The sequence below is a fragment of the Haliotis rubra genome, unplaced genomic scaffold (genome assembly GCF_003918875.1).
Source record: "Haliotis rubra isolate DU_JTF1 unplaced genomic scaffold, ASM391887v1 Scf69, whole genome shotgun sequence".
Taxonomy (NCBI): Eukaryota; Metazoa; Mollusca; class Gastropoda; order Lepetellida; family Haliotidae; genus Haliotis; species Haliotis rubra.
Window position 1 is genome coordinate 1,202,952 of NW_025767401.1, and position 18,922 is coordinate 1,221,873.

Genomic DNA, 18,922 nt, shown 5'->3' on the forward strand with positions numbered 1-18,922 from the left:
CTCGTTGATTTATCTCCTGTTTCACATTCGCATCAAATAGAAATATTGATCTCTTCAGTGTCACCTTTCAGACTGTGTTTCAGGATGTTAAAGATATGAACATCTGACTTTTAGTTATCCTCGTCCGCTAACAGATGATGGTCTTGGGTCTACGACCAGACGTAACGGCTGACAGTTTTCATGCTGCCCTTTTCTCTTTTTCACACTTGCATGTTTTGTTTTTCAGGATATTTTCGATTTTCAAGACAATATCAAAGTAATATGAAGAAATCAGTGGCCCGAGATGATTGTGTTAGTATATGCTTGCGCTGTTCTTATCTCATAAGAAACTCAGGTTGTATCATGGAGTTGAACATCTCTTCTCGAAAACATCTGAATTTAGTCAGTCTTGCCCCAAACACACAATTGTTGAATGGAAGTTTAATTCACATTCATATGAAAGTCTATAGTGAATTTCGCAATTATTTGTAAAGATTTTACTTTTTCTGTCAATTATTCACAACCCGTGTGAAGTAAACTAGTAAATGTCCCTTTTCCATGCCTTGTCACTGAAATGACTTTTTGGTCATTATTAAAGTTTAAAAAGATCTATCTTTATAAACTGTTTACCGTGTCTGTTTACCTTGGTTACGTTCCAGTTGTACGTCACAAGGTGTCGAAGGACTGTATTAGACAGGAATAGTGTATGTTATGCTTGTATGTTGTATTTCTTCAATTTCTTGTTTATCCATGAATGAACTTGGGCACCACATTGACACACAGCTCTGTGGAAGTTGTTTGGTGTGTGTGTGTGTGTGTGTGGGTGTGGGGGGAGGGAAACGAGGATTTTAATGTTTGTTGTTTTTGGGGTGGTGGTGGTAGTTGTTTTGTTTTGTTGTTTTGGAGGGATTTTATTGTTGTTGGGTTTTGGGGGTGGGGGTATGTTAATAAGTATGTTTTTTTTGTTTTGTTTTTTTTGTCTGTTGTTTTTTATTGGTTTTGGTTTTTGTTATTGTTTTGGGGTTGTTTTTTTGTTTTTGGGGGTTTTTTTTGTTTTGCTTTTTGTTTTTGTTGTTTTGTTTGGGTTGTTGTTTTTTTGTTTGCTTTTTTTCAGGGTGGGGTGGGGGCGAATCGTGATAATGATTTGAAATACCACCCTGTCACCCTGTCACCCTGTCACCCTGTCACCACGCATCGTGTTTGGAGACATAACGTTGTACTCTGTTTTATCTGCTCGTTGAGATTCCGCAGTTGAAATATCTCAGAGGAGCAAACAGATGGGTCAGTTCAACAGTCGCTGACGTGGTTGACTGGATGTCATCGTAGCCCGTGGGGAGTTGCTCATGATGTCAATCACTGGTTTGTCTGCTTCAGACTCGATTATTAAGCCGGAGTCGTAAAGTTGGAATATTGGCAAGTGTGAGGTTATACATCAAACACCACTTTTCAATATCGATAGGCTCCACTGTGTTGTGGGAATTTCCATACTATAAGTATTCCTGTAAGCATGTATATGCGTCTACTTGTATAGAGGAACGTTGAACAGGTTGTTGGTTTTCTGCTTAACGCAGCACTCAGCAATAACCCAGCTATATGGAATAAAGAATCGAGTCTGGACCAGACAATCCAGTGATCAACAGGATGAGCATCGATCTACGCAACTGGGAACGATGACATGTGTCAACCAAGTCAGCGAGCCTGACCACCTGATCCCGTCAGTCGCCTCCTTGATTAGTCTTCTCACTATCTCATAGGCCACACATATTGTCTGTACCTACTTCATAATGCAACCAGTGTTTGCCCTTAACCCTGAGAAGCTGCTGGTCCTAAGTCCCAGAACCATAAAAGTTGTGGGTCCTGATCAGAATGTGTAGGCTCAAACAAGGCCATAAGGACCTGCGGAAAACAAAACCTGTGGGTCCGAGTGGTTTTCAGTCGGCTTTGGGCCTGAGGACCGACGTTAATTTCGAACCGGCTGATTGCAACACTCAAAACAAGGAGGATATGATGCAGCAGCCTACTGTCCACGTGTCGTATACGCATATCAAGCTGTAGGCTATATTTCTCACCTGTACAGTACATGTATATGCCACTAATCATTGTAAGCGCTGTGAAGCAACGTACGAGTCTTGCCACGTGCTGTAATATACTCGTTTACAAATAGGTTATCGCTCGGTTTGACCTTTGATAACAAGCGCATGATATCCTTGTAGGGGTCGTTAATCAGCGTTATGCAAACTCATATCTCAAAATACCGTACATACACCTCGTGATCATGATGTTGGCGTTGTAACTTTGGGGGGTTTCTTAGACAAAGGTAGAGACAGGTTAACATTACGGATGTAGCTGGGTCTTACTGGTTATTCATAAAGTACATTACAAACCAAGGGGATCCTCCAATGTGTGCAAAACATATCTAAGATGCTCTCGAAACGCAAGTCCAATTCAACTAAACATTAATTAATATTATCCATTGTTGTTGTTTTTCATGGGCAACATTTTAATGTAAATATAAATGCAAAATACGCATTTGAACATTGAAATAGCTCGTGTTTCAGGTATAAACAAGGGTATTGTTTTAAAGGAAATGAAATCCGTGCTTTAGCAAATTTATTAACAACTTAATTTGTTTCTTATACGAGTATTTACGGTGATATAGATATGTGCCATGCTGGTGCCCTTCGATCACGCCCGTTCAATACTAAATAGATTATATCTAGGGGGCGTACAATATTGTCAGGTCATTGACTCATTCTGCATTCATTACTTCATGTTAAACTAGATCCAGAATTTAAGCAAGGAAACCTGTTGTCGTTTTGACATTCTGAACATTAAGGGGGTATTTTGTTCGGGAAAACGTATGTTCGTAATTCCCGCGCTTAAAGTTGACATACATTAAATAGCCGCAATCAGTACAAATTGATGGCGACATGACACAATACTATATAATTCAAACCAAGTGCAGTCGTTACAATAATATTATTATAACACGATTAGTGTTTAAATATCAATTTATAAGCCCAGATATCATCAAAAACACGTAACGCAAATCATACGAAAATAATCATTTGATCAGGCATAAGGTCAAGGACAAATATCATGTGACTTGTCATGTGAAAATCCAGAGTCAATTCAGTAGCAGTAGTCGGTGTAGGAAGATGATGTTCGCAACGCTCGCGTTTGCTGCAGTTGCGGTTTTCGTGGAATTATCTGCCGGTGTTGTAATATTTGACGATTCTGTTGGACTAGAAAGACAGTTTGATGGAATCGGCGGTCTCAGCGGAGGAGGGGTAGGTTTGCATTCGTCATTGGCGTCAAACAGTACCTGAAACTGAAAGGTGGTTACTACAAAGGAGGAGGGGTAAAGGTTGATTCGAGCGAAAATGTTATGACAGTTTACTGGTCACACCGAGAGTGATACATCCACGCCATATACGTTTCGTATTAACGGACAGACGATTTAGTCAGTGTTTTGTTATCAATCGAAAACAATCAAAATTCCTTGTTTATGCATGTACTATTAATACTATACTGTATACACTTGACAAACATGTAGCAGCTTTATGGGGACATCTTTCAAAAATGGTGACAACACGGCTACGGGTGTGATTCAGTTTATTGATGACTGAGTAAGTGTGCTTATAGTTGTATTTTTGTTTTTACACCCTGAAATACACAATAACATTGAATAAGATAAAAACATAACCAGAGCATGATAGTTCATTTAACATGCAAATCAAAGTGTGTATAACACATACATCATATACTTTAGCTTCAGTAAAATATGAATAAGGTAAATATAGCATCACTGTATGTAAATATAATGCTGGCATTACTACACAATACTGTCACTTATGATAGAACAACCTGAATTACAGCTGTCCAGATATAGAAGATATGAAATCTACACACATCTTGCAGCGTGTAAAACGTAATCAATAGATAAACCCTGTGTACGTCACATTATTGTTTTCCACAACTACATGACCAATTCTACAAATATGAAAACAATTCTAAATGTATAATAAAACTAACTTCTTTTTATAATCCGCCCTCTCACATGTGGCCATTATTATTATGTTTATGTATTTATTACACTATATACTAATAACTACCCGGATAGCATTCGGACGTTATTTAACATTGGTTGGCAAAACCAACATTGGGATAGCGTCTGAATGCTATCTGGGTAAGTGCTAATAAATACTGACACTAATAACTAAGTGCTAATAAATACTGACACTAATAACTAAGTGCTAATAAATACTGACACTAATAACTTCACCGAATAGCATTCGGACGTTGGCTAATGTTGGCAATGTTGGCAAAACCATTGCCAACGTTGGGCCAACGTCTGAATGTTATCTGAGTAAGTTCTAATAAATACTGACACTAATAACTAAGTGCTAATAAATACTGACACTAATAACTAAGTGCTAATACTGACACTAATAACTATGAGTTCTAATAAATACTGACACTAATAACTAAGACTAATATTACTGCTGATACTAATTACACTGTATAGCTTATTGTTTAGTTGAAGTAAATGACAGTCACGCAAATATCTGTGACTGCCACAAATACTTAAATTATTGAGTATTTCAAACTTTTGAAGTCCCCCACTAGTCTTAGCACTATAAAAAATAGGATTCAACATACTTTTCCATAGGTTTTTGTGTTGCAAGCATCTGTGATTGTCGAAGTAATTTACAATAAAAAGACAGCCTCAAAGTCAACTGGTATATTTTATTGATATACCTGCCAATTTGAGCCAGGATTTATCAAGGATCCAAACTGAGTGCCTTTAGCAGGCAAATTGGGAAATATAATCTTAAGTTCACTGTGTCAAATGTCTTCAAGTAATAAGCAGAGAAACAAAAATATCTCGCACTCCCAATTTTTTATGGACCAGAACATGAAATGCACTTGAATAATTTGATCTGAATCCAGCTTGAATCTCAAGCATACAACATTATGGATAACAACTTCCTGTTTATTACATAGAGTGACATTTCGGTCAAAAATTATATTTCTTTTCATTACACCAGTAACATAATCATTGGGGGGTTTTTTAAGATACATTTGAATATTTTTTTTCAGAGTCATAAGAAATATACCGCCAGCATTGTTAGATTCACACTTCACACTAGACATATAGATATGACAAATGATACTTTTATCCCAAATTTCATGAATTATTTTATTGAACACATTAGTCAAGGAAGGGCTGATTGAAAAATGTCCTTAATCAGTGAAGTTCTATAAGAATCAGTCTGATGAAAGTTGTCAAAAAGTGTGTTATTACACAAGTCAAATAACTCTCCCAGATGAACATTCAACTGCTTTTTGTGAAAAACAAATAAAAGTTTAGTATCGCATCTACAACACATAAGTCCCAAAAGATTCAAAGTAAGTTTAGACATACCGCTATGTTTTACCGTAGAATATATGTAATTTTATTTTATGGCTAGATTGTCTAAACTTGCTGACAGCTGAAGGGATGATGTAAATCCAGCTAGGGTCCATGCAGGAAGCAAATGTACTGTAAGTCCCCATGGTCCCTTGTATGGTGATCTGCCTTCAGCTGTTGGCTAGTTTGATATATCTGTTATATTCTAGTTGTTTTTACTGTCCTTCGTTGACAGGCTTTTTATAATTTATATGAATTTATGGTGAATGTAAGACGATATGGTTGAAATATTGCTGATGTGACTGTAAAGCCTAACTCACCCACTCACTAACTACACTGGCCTACAGGTGATCAAGGGATCCAGATGAGGGTTATGACTATGGAAATACACATATATTTTAAGCCTGACAGCTGAAATCAGTTCATAGTAAACATGGTAAAGGAGCCGTAATGATAAGAGGCAGTATATTTACTCATCTGGATAACCTCTCCCTGTGTCTCATCCTTAACCTGTGTAGGATGATATCAAATACCCAGGTTTATTACCCACGTGGTCAATGTATGGGTAGTTGCATACTAATCTCGTACGTCACATGAGTGTCGTATTGCATTGATCTGTGTCGTAGCGACTTGACCTGAGATTCTAACAATTTGATTGGATAACCAATGACCTCTCAGTTAGGTCACGTTATGACAGAACTACTTGTTCATTCATAGCAAACACGTGAATTCATTCATTCTACAACTTATATGCATTGTGGGAATGTAAACATTGCGAACGTTGTCATGTCGCTGTTTAATTGTGAGTCGAACTGAGACATTATGTCCGTCGAAAAACATAAATGCTATGTTTCCACCAGTGATGTAAGCCAAGTGAAGCAATTGCAAACCAAGAAACGGGTGCTACTGGGTAGTTTACTGTAGGAGGCTGCACGAGAGGCGATGACAACTGACATGCATCGTGACGTCGGTTACCAAGGGACAGGCGAGAATGGCTTAGTGACATCAATACAGTGTGACGCCATGCAAAGTGTACAACAGAACAAAATTCTTCCCCAACCTCTTTATGAAACCAGTTTGGTTTGGAAACCATAACAATAACAAAAATAAGCTTTTTGTCAATTTAATGCATGTAAGACGTGGGTAATAAATAAAATACCACACTTTCGGTCTCATTACATATGAATTATACGAATAAATAAAGGTATAGTTTTTGATGACGTAACAATTGAATGGCGTTATCCCGTCCACTGCGCCATTCTAATGTGCCCCTCGTAATAGAACCATTTTACATTACGTCACAATGTAAGCGGCGATCCGCGATGCATGTCAGTTGTCATCACTCGCACCGGCCTCCTAGAGTAAACTACTCCGTTGCATCCCGTTTCTTGATTTGCAGTTGCTTCCACGCAGCTAACATCACTTGTGGAAACATTACGCTTAGGTTTTACGATGGTTAAAATGTGTCAATTCGACTCACAAGTTTTCAGCGACACGGTAACGTTCGCAATGTTTACATTCCCACAATGCAATCATGGAATGTGACTACTTGACTACTCAGCTTCATCTGGATGTACTGATCTAAACTTACGTTGGTAGTAGAAATGCGACGTTCATATTGCCCATATGGTTGACGTTAATGACAGATGTAATTAAAATAATTCAGAGAAGATATTTAATCCAAACGTAAAACCGTCATCAAACTGTTACCATTTTTTTTCTGGTAACGTTAGCCTTAACGTAGGGGGTCAGACACATCAATAGCGTGCCAGTTAGCCCTGTGCGAGGATTCTTAATTTAAGGTCACCGACACCGTCGTTTGTTTTCTGCCTTAAATTAATCGTGAATTATCCTTAGAAAGTATTAAATTTTTCATCTTAGAAAGAAATACAGTTAAGCTCTACCACCATGTATAGTGTAATAAAGCACATTTTAAGCCCTGAACTATTATAAGCGTTAAAGCACTCCGGACTTAAGCGTCCTCGTACTTTAACTAGGGCTAAAGTGTGCTTTATTACACTATACATGGTGGTGGAGCTTAACTGTATTTTAAATATAGCGGAGATGCTAACCTATACAATTTTATCGTATTTGTTATGATGAAAAACAACACAAAATACACGACTCTACGATAGCAGTAAAAATATACTAATTTTTAAAAAATAATACATTCAATTAAATTATTAAATAGCATACATACCATGCACAATAAATTTCAACCACATTTTATTCAGTATCAAGCTATATGTGCATACTTACTATTGATTTAACCAGACCAGACAATCCAAAGAAAATTACTCAGATGTATTAGAATATGTTGTCTCATTTTTTTTTACCAGACCATCAGGTTGGCTGGCTGTAAATTTAGACTCCGCCAGAAACAAAGCCCGTCTCTCAGGGGTCGGACGGGCCTTATTTCATACACTGGTCTTAGACAAATAAATTTACATATTTTATTTAATATGAAAATTCTTTGGAAAAGTGAATACTAATTTTGGCCAAAAAATAATAATTTTTGCATCAGTTTTTTGCCAAAATACTAATTAGGCTAAAATAGGGTTGGCATCTCTGCTATAGGCCGTTACAGGGTTAAAAGTATATATTTGGGCCTCACTAGTCCAAAAGCTAATCTACTACAATGCTGCAACCATACCACTGTAATGATTAAAGTGGCCGTCTACAAGGAATGTCACATGTTTTTCCTGAAATTTACTCTTCATGTGTAAGCAGACTTAGGTTAGTTTCGAACTTGTAAGTCTGGGATGTGCCCGGGTATTTTGTAGGGTGAATGGTCTGTTTAACAAATGGATGTACAAGTATACATTGATGCAGTGCATGAGATGTTCTCCCTCAGTGATCCCATATCCAAAATAAGTGAAAGCAAAGACACGAAAACAAGCATATGAAATTACATGACTCATACATTATATACAGTGAACTACTGCTGGGTTCAAAATACCCCATATATTAGCTTGCCATGGCACAGTAGATATTGAAATGGCACAGATAAAAAATGTTCTCTGTTAACCTTATGACACACTTAATTATTTAGAGACAAACAAAACACTTGTAAAACGCAAATGACAAACAAGCAAAAACATTTATTGACTTTTATCGCCCAGGAAATCACTGGAATTATGATGGATAATGTAAAGAAATCTGGTTGTTTCTCCATTTAGAGTGATGGGAGTACTGATAGTTCGGTTACTGAAGAGGAAATTGTGTATGTTAGATATATTGACAAGTGAACCTGTCACGGAATACTCAGTTATTAAAGGTGTTGGGAAAGCAGTACAAACAAAGCTTTTGAAAGCCATCTTAACACAGAAGACTTATCAGTGATAACAGAAAACAGGTTACATTTGTTGTTTTCTGACAATAAATTTCCAAAGATCATCATCCTTGCTACAGTCATTTATTCTAAAAACATGTGGACACACTTGATGTTTGAAAGGCACATTTAAAATATTTGCCTGGTGCCCTAAGGTTCACTTAGGAAAAAAGTATTTCTATCCCAGTACTGTAAAAGGAAACACAAACACAGAATAGTTCTGGTTTCAGAAAATGTATTGTTGATAATAATAGTAGGTTGCAGAAATATATGCAAGCTATTCAAGGTATTGAGAAAACACAAAACTAAATCTGGGCATCAAGTAGTCATAACTGTGACAGTGTCATCAGAATGTTTGCCGTGAGACTTTCATTTCTACGGTGCATGTGAATATTTCACAGAGTGAGCAACAGTGGTGAGCTGGTTAAAAAGATTGATAGTCAAGAATATCGTCCAAGGGAAGAATTATTAATGGTAATAGATGTGAAAATTATGTCATCGATAATATCATACACCAACTATTGTCATGGAGTATAATGTTAATTTACTTACACATTACACAAAGCTACGTCTCTATTTATGGGCTGCTCCTAAATTTTGTTCTGGAGGCTGATTTGTTCGTAATCCATGCATAATATGTTCCCACACACCAGTGATGTGAAATAGGATAATTTCTTACAGGCTTTTGGGGCATTTGTGCTAATAGTTACTTCTATATTTATCGATAATGTATCAATATTCAGTTAACGATTATCGATCTCTTTGATCTACTGGTATGTCGTTATCCAGCCCAAATAGTAATGATAATTTAAGATGTTGAAATTTCTTTCCTTTAGCATGTTTAGGAGGAGGTGATGGAAAGAAAGGAGATTGTGATGAGAAATTAGTTCATAATAGTTTCATAATGTGATTAACAAAAGGTCAAAGTTTGAAATAAACATGCAAATAACAGAAGCAATAAATTGCATCCTGAAGCAGCATCGGAATTTGAATGTTGATGTTTTGTTTTGAGTAAGTTCAATACATCCAGAAGAACTAAAGCTTAAACAGGTTCAATTTTATGGATAACCGCTTCTTTTTAATACATAGATAGCAAGGTATCAATGTTTCCCAGCGTTACCAAACTTGCATTACTAAAACCAATAAAAAATATGTGTAATTTTTATAAGAAATAAGAAATTGGATGAAGTTTCCTAATCAATTGGCACTTTAAGATTGTAACATACTTGACAGGATTTTGCACCATAGATCTTCGGAAATGCATAAAAACAAATCCAGCAAAAATTAAAAGCAACTTTGCAAAGCAAAAGTATTGAAAAATACTTTTGTTTCATTTCCATTTCACCATTTCACTGTCCCAGTCTGGTATCATGGTGAAGTTTTCAGTCAGCTGCTGGAATCTGATATATATATATATGATAATAATAATGTGTCCATTTATGTAGCGCCGAACTCCATACTAAGATGAAATTAGGAAACATGCCAAAGTATAATGTATAAGTGACATGTAAGACATATAATGTTTGCTCGCCTTCAGTGCTGGGAAGAGAGAATAAGACAGTGTGAGGCTGAATTGTGATATTGTTTTGGGCAGCATGTTTTGTATTTTAGAGAATTTTTTTACTTTTGTAGTTTTTTTGGAACAAAGTGTCGCCTGGACACAATATATTTAAAACAATGCAATAATGGAGATTTGTGTTATGTTTTTGTAATGTTAAAGGCACAGTGTCACACATTTATGACAATAGTTTGGACTTTATTATATATATTGGGGCATATGCACTCACTTTAGCTTCCTATTGATACAATAAAAGATGTATTATCCCTTATGACGTGCCTGAAATCAATAATTGAAACTTTGAGGCACACAGCTTCGAAACAGAGAACACTTGCCATATATGGAATGTAAGCAATTGCTCTGTACATCGAAAACTGTCGCACACGGTGTTGTCAATGTTTGCTGAACTGGTTTCAATCACAAGTTGTGCGTAGGATATTTGTAAGGACGCTTCAAGGGACATAACTCTATAGGGTTTTGCATGAAATAATGTTCGGCTGGTATGAGAGTTGATTTAATGCAACGTTGCATGAATTCATTTGAACTTTTTAATTTAATATTGTAATCTAAATAAGTAATTTTGATTGGAATAAAATATATTGTAGCTTCCCTGAGGGCTGATAGTGAACTATTATTGAGAGAAATGCTTTATATATTTTTAGAGAGGTGTGGGGTGATTTTGTGCCTTTAAATGTATGTATTTTGAATTTTCAGGCAACATCAAAACTGTTGGTGAACTACCCTAAAAAGCAAAGAGATGAAATCTTGGACTATCTTTTCAAGGTATGATTAAAGACATATAAGATATTATCTGCAGTGGAGAGGCTTCAGATACTCATATTGGCCTTTGCACCTCATGCTTGTCGTAAGAGGCGACTAACAGGATCAGGCAGTCATGCTCGCTTACTTGGTTGACACATCCCATCGTAATCCCATTTGCGAAGATCGATGCTCATTCTGTTGATCACTGGATTGTCTGGTCCAGACTCTATTATTTTCAGACTGCCGCCACATAACTGGAATATTGCTGAGTGTGGCATTTAACAACAAACAATCAACCTACCAACCAACCAATATGTATATAAGTATTTTGTTTATAAGTTAAAACTTGACATGATTCCAGCATGTTCATAAGTTGATCATAAGTGTATAGTGAACATTACTGAAACCATGTGAAAGTGTTTACAATTTCTGAACTTCAACACTACTGTTTACTGTGAACAACAAATATGTACATGTTAGGGCTGTGTATTGGCAAATAAACACTATTGCAGTATATTGCAGTATATTGCACTTCAGGTACTGTAGTCCTGGTACCTGTATTTAAGCTAGTTAATATGTTCATGAAGGCTATTTAATTTCTTGTAGCCAAACTTCGGAGCTTCTCTGCAGATTCTTAAAGTTGAAATAGGAGGAGATGCACAAAGTACAGGTTTGTTCCCCTTGACATCTTCAGACTTCCCCGCCTTACTGAGACCCGTGAAGATCCGGGTTAGAATTGATCTTCAGTCACCTATGCTGCTTGTAAGAGGTGACTAACAGGATCGGTTGGTCAGGCTCGCTGACTTGGTTGACACATGCCATCGTATCCCAATGGCGTAGATCAATCCTCATGCTGTTGATCACTGGATTGTCTGGTCCAGACTTGATAATTTACAGACCGCTGCCATTTAACTGAATATTACGGAAGTTTTACAAGAAAACTGTCACCGACTTTAGGGACCGCCACTATTTATGGGGTGGGGGTTGTCACCCATTTTGTTCTTGGGAGTTAGGGGGTCAGCAATTTTGTACATACAATTATTAGAAAATCATGCTTAAAAATTATTGGTTGGGTGTCCTTGATTTTGTACATGACATGCAGAGGGGTGTGTCACTTACTTAGTACATAAATTTTAGGGGGTTTCATTCACATTGTACATGCTTCTCCATAACTGTTGAACGGGTCCCTTATTGAAGACATGTCAACAGTTCTTGTCTTGATAAATGTGAATCTGCATTTTACATGCAATTTCGCCATGAGCAATATTATACATTGAGATGTGTTGTTCTTTTAGTGAACAATATGTCGCATACCTTTCACATATCATTTAATGGAAGAAACATCCACAAAAATGAAAATAATTTGACTGTTTACCTTGTAAAATCATTGTCGTCACTGAGATGATTTTCCTTACACAAGAAAATTATCAGTGAGGAGGTTACCATAACAGAATTGTTAGAATGTAGAAATTGTTGAAGATCCAAGATTAAAGTTTGGTATGCAATGCAGGGCATAGTCATCGAGTGATGACATTAATCATGACATGAATGAAGAGGTTTGGCTGTAATATGACGTGCATGATAACTGTTAACATGGCTGTAATATGACGTGCATGATAACTGTTAACATGGCTGTAATATGACGTGCATGATAACTGTTAACATGGGTGTTAACTTAGACTGGTCTGTCTGTATTTGAGGTGTGATAGATTCGTCTGTGATGTACGTTGCCTTGTGTTGTAGACGGAACCGAGTCCTCCCACATGCACAACAGCTGGGAGGAGAACTACCAGAGAGGATATGAGTGGTGGCTCATGTTGGAGGCCAAGAAGGTTAGTTAGATCATGCTTCTAGGACAAACACAATAGATTGTATTAACACAACTTGGAGAGAACTGGGTGGCTTCTTGTATTCTTAAAAATTCTGTTAAAAGCAATGTTTCTGGTGTCCTCTAGGGGTGGGTGATAGTAACGGTTAACCGTTATATTGCAGTTCGATCTTCACAATATGATATATTGCAGTACACTTTTCGCGAACCGGTTCATCCGATACAATCGGTAATTTTCGTGATGTAGTCAAAACTAATAATAACCTTTGTATTTCCTTTATAGTATTATACATTAATAGTTTTGAGAATGTTTATTGGTCATATAATTGCACATGGCTTTTAAACCATATAAATAAAAGAAATCGATTGGTACCGGCACTCGTAAGGATAAACAAACCAAAATGGCGGACGCTACTGCAGACACTTTCTCTCGAGTTCCAAACTAAGTTAATTGATCTCTTGTACAATCACATCTGAGTCCTGCCAGTGGCCAGTGGCATTGTTTCAAAAGAAAGGAAACAGTAATTTCATTACCATAGCCCATGTGTTACTCTTTCACAAAAATTCCCCTGCCATGATATTTCTGGAATATTGCTAAATGTGGCATAAAGCTAAACTCAATCAGTCAATCAAGCAATGTTAAACTCATTGTTTTGTTTCAGTACCTGTATCTCTGCATCTCATTCTCTTCATAAATTTACTTATTGGTCACTCATTCACCAGCTGTTCACAAGGTTGCTTAGCAACTTCACAAACACAACAAAACAGATTTTCTAAGCATGACAACATATGCATACAACATACATATCTGATGTTATTAGATACCCATTTAATCGTACAATAGTAATATTGCCATGGCATATGGCAACCATGGGCAATTTCCTCTCAATGTACCTCTCAATTTAGACTTTATTTACGTCATGGATATTCCATTTAGTTAGTTATTAAATGGAACATGTTTTGTGTCAAATAAGATATTACACTCGTTCTTCGAACGTGTTGTTTCTCTCTTACCATGACGCCTACTCTTTCAAAACACAAGGTCCAAATTCACTAGTATGATGGCAGTGGGGTAGCCTAGTGGTTAAGGCATTCACTCATCACACCAAAGACCCAGGTTTGATTCCCCACATGGGTACAAGGTTTGAAGCCCTTTTCTGGTGTCCCATGCCGTGATATTGCTAGAATATTGCTAAAAGCAGAGTAAACCTAAACTCACTCACACAGTCCACAAACCCTGGTTTATCAATACTTATTGTATCCCCACACAGTCTCAGTAAACTCTAGATTCATGATGCTGAAGTGTTTTATATGAATGTCTTTTGGGACACACAGAGTCTATTTAGATCATCTAAAGAAGAAAAGTCATCGTTTTTCACTCCTTCTTCTGTACAGTGATGTATGATGTTCCATGTATATATACAACATTACCATCCCTGCTAGATGATGATGATGATGATGATGATGATGTACTAGGCAGGTTATTCTCAAGGTGAGTGATGGCTATTTATTGTGGATCTGTTTCAGCGCAACCCTAACATCAAGTTGTATGGTCTCCCGTGGACCTTCCCTGGTTGGGTCGGGGACGGCACACGCAGCCCCTACACCAACCCCAAGCAGACTGCTACCTACATCCTCAAGTGGGTCCAAGGAGCCAAGAAGTACTACAATCTTACCATAGACTATATTGGGGTAGGTCCTCTCAAACAATATTATTTTTCCTTATCCTGACTCATGCTCTTTTGCTTGTCTTCTTCTTCTTGCGAACATAGTGGAACACTTGTATCTCCTTAATTGAAGCTCCCTTCAATGTAAGATCACTAATTGGTACTCACCAAGAGTTGCCTCCCTTTGCCCTTTGCGCGGGAACAGGTGTCGCCACCCTCTGGCCTCATGCTTCACTCTCTCCTTCTTCGCCCAGTGAGCAGGATGTGAGAGCGCCTGTGTCTCCTTACACACTATATCCTTTGGTTTTTCTTAGCTAGTTACCTCTTATAGGTTACTATAGAGGTATAGCTAGTATCCTTCATTAATTTGTATTGATAATTAATCATTATTTCTACTGTTTATTCGCATTGAGTTCGTGATTGTTCAGCTAGTATTACGTTGATGAAAATCTGTACTATTTGTAGATTACGTTTTTCTGTTGCTGACCGCATGTATTATGCCCTAGTTGTTCTACGCCTTGTGCGCGTTTGATTCACGTTGCAGTTACTGCATTAATCTATCTAATTCTGCTTTTAATAAATATCTTTAGCGTCTTGAGGCGTGCAGCAGATAGGTCCGCAAACAAAGGGTTAGACATGGCCGATACATCGGATTCCCCATCCAGTCAGCTGCTGTCGATCGACCCCCTCCGTCTGGTGTTCGCTAGAGACCCCTTCGGAGGAGAGCGTGGGATGCAGTCCGCCCCTCAAGAAGCGTCCTGCCTCCCCAGACATCCCGTCATCGCAGCCAAAGTCCAAGAGGGCCTCGGCGTCTTCTCAACGCAGACTTCGCACTTACCCCCAGGGCAGCGTCTACCTCCAAGGGAAAGTCTGAAAGTCGTCAAGAACTTTCTCAGCCGAGATCGTTCCAGCCGCCCGAACTGGGCCTCTATGATGATCAGCCGATCATCATCCCGGCCATCACGCATACAAGAAGCGACCGGTGACAGCTACAGTGACATCAGCAGAGATCGCCATGCAGCCTGATGTCTCTACACTGATGTCAGGCGACTTCCCTGAGGGCCCCGCCCGCTAACATCGCAGCCAGAGAGGGCACCGACTACGCCGTCGCCAGACCATCCCAGATGAACTGTTGCGGCAAATCATGATCATGATGGAGGCCACTACAGACTGGAGAAGCAGCCAGCCCAGGGCCTGAGCCTTCGCGAAGGTTCCAAGCATGAGCGACACCCCAGAGGCACCCCTGTCAGCGTAGCAGCCACGAAGCCACCTTCAGCGAAGGAAGTCGCAGACCACCTCGACGAAGGACCCAGATGTACAGCCTTCGCGAAGGCGGGATAGATCATCACCTTCCTCGGCTTCATCCTTAGATGCGGACTCAGACCACCAGACCTCACAGAAGCCTTCGCGAAGGTCAAGTCGCCGTTCCCGGACAAGGCCTTCACGAAGGACACCTGACCACAGATCGTCATCGTCAAGAAGGACTTCGAGGGACTACACAAGAGCTTAGCGAAGCTATCAACATTCTCCTCACAGGTCTCCGAGAAGGTCAACCCATAGACGCAGATCACCAAGACGATCTCGTCGCCGCTCACCGCGCCGATCTCCTCGTACATCACCACGTCGATCGCCTCACAGGTCACCACACAAGTCTGCACACAAGTCTACAGTCAGGTCTTCCCGAGCGTCACCCGACATAGAGATAGAAACACAGTCCACCATCAGAAGAGCATCAACCTCTCATCAGCGATGCTGGGATAGAAGATGATGGAGGCATCATTTTCTCAGACGCTGAGATACGATATTGGATGGTAAACAACCTAGATCTCTCTTCACCTTCCAAGAGTGGCAACTCGGGCGAGACATACCTGATGAAGGAAGGCGATGCAGGCGCCGTCACCCTACCTCCAATCGACCCGATTGCTGCGGTGCCACAGAATCTAGATACAGCCTTCCATAAAGCCCGCGAAAGTGCAGACACCACATCTGCGAACTTTCACGCCAAGAAGTTCTCAACTCACAACATGGACCCCTTCTTCAAGGCACAAGACATCGATGAAAACTACAAGCTGATCAGCGATGTCAAGAACAAATTACAAGATTGGTGATCGCGAAGCTGGTGCAGATAGAAACCATGGCCGAGGCGCATGTTCTTTGGCCTAAATAGATCTAGAGCGATCAATGAGACACTTATCACCAGATTTGGTAGTAACGACCTCTGAAGATGATAGGATGATCTACTCGGCCCTACTGATGCAAAGAAGGACCAGCAGTTCCTAGCGGATCATCTCACATCTGTCTCAGCAGCAGAAGCTAACCTTAGCTTCGTCGTCAAGGCCTCCTCGCTTCCTGCAGCTGGGGTGAGAACTTTACAGCTCCACTCTATACAGCCCGTGGTCTTCCCCATCCATCTTTGGCGGAGGAATAGACAAAGTCTCCAAAGGAAGTCACTAAGGATTCCAGAGAAGTCCTTATGATTAAAGTCGATGGACCGCTTAGCCAAGCGTCATCAGGCAGACTTCACAAAGATACTCAGGGATATCTAAATTCACTGGACTACAGAGAGCATGGGATAGGTAGATGGCCAGCTCCAGGGGAAAAGATTCTTTTAAATTAAGCCCATATGGCAACTATAGAGGAGGGTCAGGAAGAGGCAGGACACCCAGAGGTTCCCGCAACTATAAGCAGCTGAAAGACAGGTTCGGAACGACTGGAGTCTTCCACCCCAGCCGTTCCAGTACAACCGTCACAAGTGGGTGGTGCGCCTCCAACTACACTGGGAGAACTGGGGAATGTTACAAGACCCTTATGTCTCCAACATTCTTCAACCGGATTTAAGTATCCCACTACAGGCCACGCCTCCGCTGACAGTCAACCCTCACAAGTTGGACTTACAGGCACAACAACTACCAAAGTTAAGAGAGGCTGTTACATCACTCCTAACCAAGCAGGCCATAGAAGTACTAGATCAAGTAAACATCGAACCAGGTTTCTACTCCCCAGTTTTCCTAGTACCCAAGAAAAACTCCAAGGAGAAATACAGACTCATTTACAACATGAGCTTTTTCAACAGGAATTATCTACGCAAACCACCAAAGTTTCGCATGATACATCTACCTCAGTTACGGCAGTTGATTCGCCCCATGGAGAACATGGCCAGTATAGATCTGCAAGACGCATATCTACACATCCCGATACATCCCGAATCCAGGAAATACCTACGATTTACACTAGACGGGCTGCATTACCAATGGAAAGTACTCCCATTCGGAATATCATCAGCCCCCTGGCTATTCACGAGGATAACGAAACCCTATTGTCACCTATCTACATCGTCTAGGGCTACGCAGTGCGTTCTACCTCGACGACAGGATACAAGTAGATCAAGATCCACAGCGTCTCAAACTACAGTTAAACTACATCATAAAGCTACTAACACAGCTAGGATGGTTAGTAAACTTACTCAAGTCGGACCTAGTACCATCGCAAGACCTGCAGTTCCTAGGCATTCGATTTATCACGACTCTCAACCGTATCGTCGTACCAGAAAACCGTTGGCTCAAGATCCAACAGACCATTCCGCCAGCTCTACTCTCTCCGTTACCACTACGACATTGGCAGAGGCTGTTGGGTCTCCTCACATCAGCCCAAGACATGACAGTCAGAGGCAGATTACAGTTACGTCCGTTACAGGTCTTCATCAATGCACATCTCGACGACCTACAACCATTCAGTCTACTGAAACATCTCAGACCTCATCTACTATGGTGGACCAGGAGGTCGAATGTCTGCGAAGGTATTTGTTTAGCAGAGCAGGAATTCAAAACCCATCTATATGTAGACGCGTCACTCCAAGGTTGGGGAGCTCATCTCGCCAACCGGACAGCATCAGGGTTATGGAATCAGCAAGAAAGCAAGCTCCATATAAACATGTTAGAGATGAAAGCTGTAATCAACGCCATACTTCATTGGAGCACCATTCTACAAAATGCCCACCTAATGATTCATACCGACAACTCGACAGTGGCGTTTTATGTGAACAAACAAGGCTCAACGAGATCACTGAACCTATTGACTTTAAGCTTTCAACTGTTTCGATCTAATCCACGATCTCAACCTACATGTCAGAGCATGCCACATTCCCGGAGCCAAGAATGTACTAGCAGACGCACTCTCTCAACCACATCAACCGTCACCGACAGAATGGATGCTCAATACAGAAATCTTTGCACAAATAATCAAGCAAATAGGAGCGCCGCTAGTAGATCTATTCGCCACACGCTTCAACAATCAGCTACCGACATTCGTGTCACCAGTCCCAGACCCACAAGCATGGGCAACGGACGCTCTAAGCATATCCTGGGAAGGCCTCAATGCGTACGCG

The 18,922-nt window shown here is 39.8% G+C and overlaps 1 protein-coding gene across 2 annotated transcripts in view; it reads left to right on the top strand.

Annotated features, from left to right (window-relative positions):
• The first annotated feature begins 3,078 nt into the window (after nucleotides 1-3,078).
• The window catches only part of LOC124258367 (galactocerebrosidase-like), a 46,980-nt gene continuing 31,136 nt past the window's right edge, over nucleotides 3,079-18,922 (top strand). For both annotated transcript variants that reach the window (XM_046692458.1, XM_046692457.1), the window contains exons 1-5: nucleotides 3,079-3,269; nucleotides 10,996-11,064; nucleotides 11,650-11,713; nucleotides 12,787-12,875; nucleotides 14,399-14,563. In XM_046692458.1, coding sequence (XP_046548414.1) covers nucleotides 3,138-3,269; nucleotides 10,996-11,064; nucleotides 11,650-11,713; nucleotides 12,787-12,875; nucleotides 14,399-14,563 — 519 coding nt within the window. In that variant the 5' untranslated portion in view covers nucleotides 3,079-3,137. The remainder of the gene's footprint in view (nucleotides 3,270-10,995; nucleotides 11,065-11,649; nucleotides 11,714-12,786; nucleotides 12,876-14,398; nucleotides 14,564-18,922) is intronic.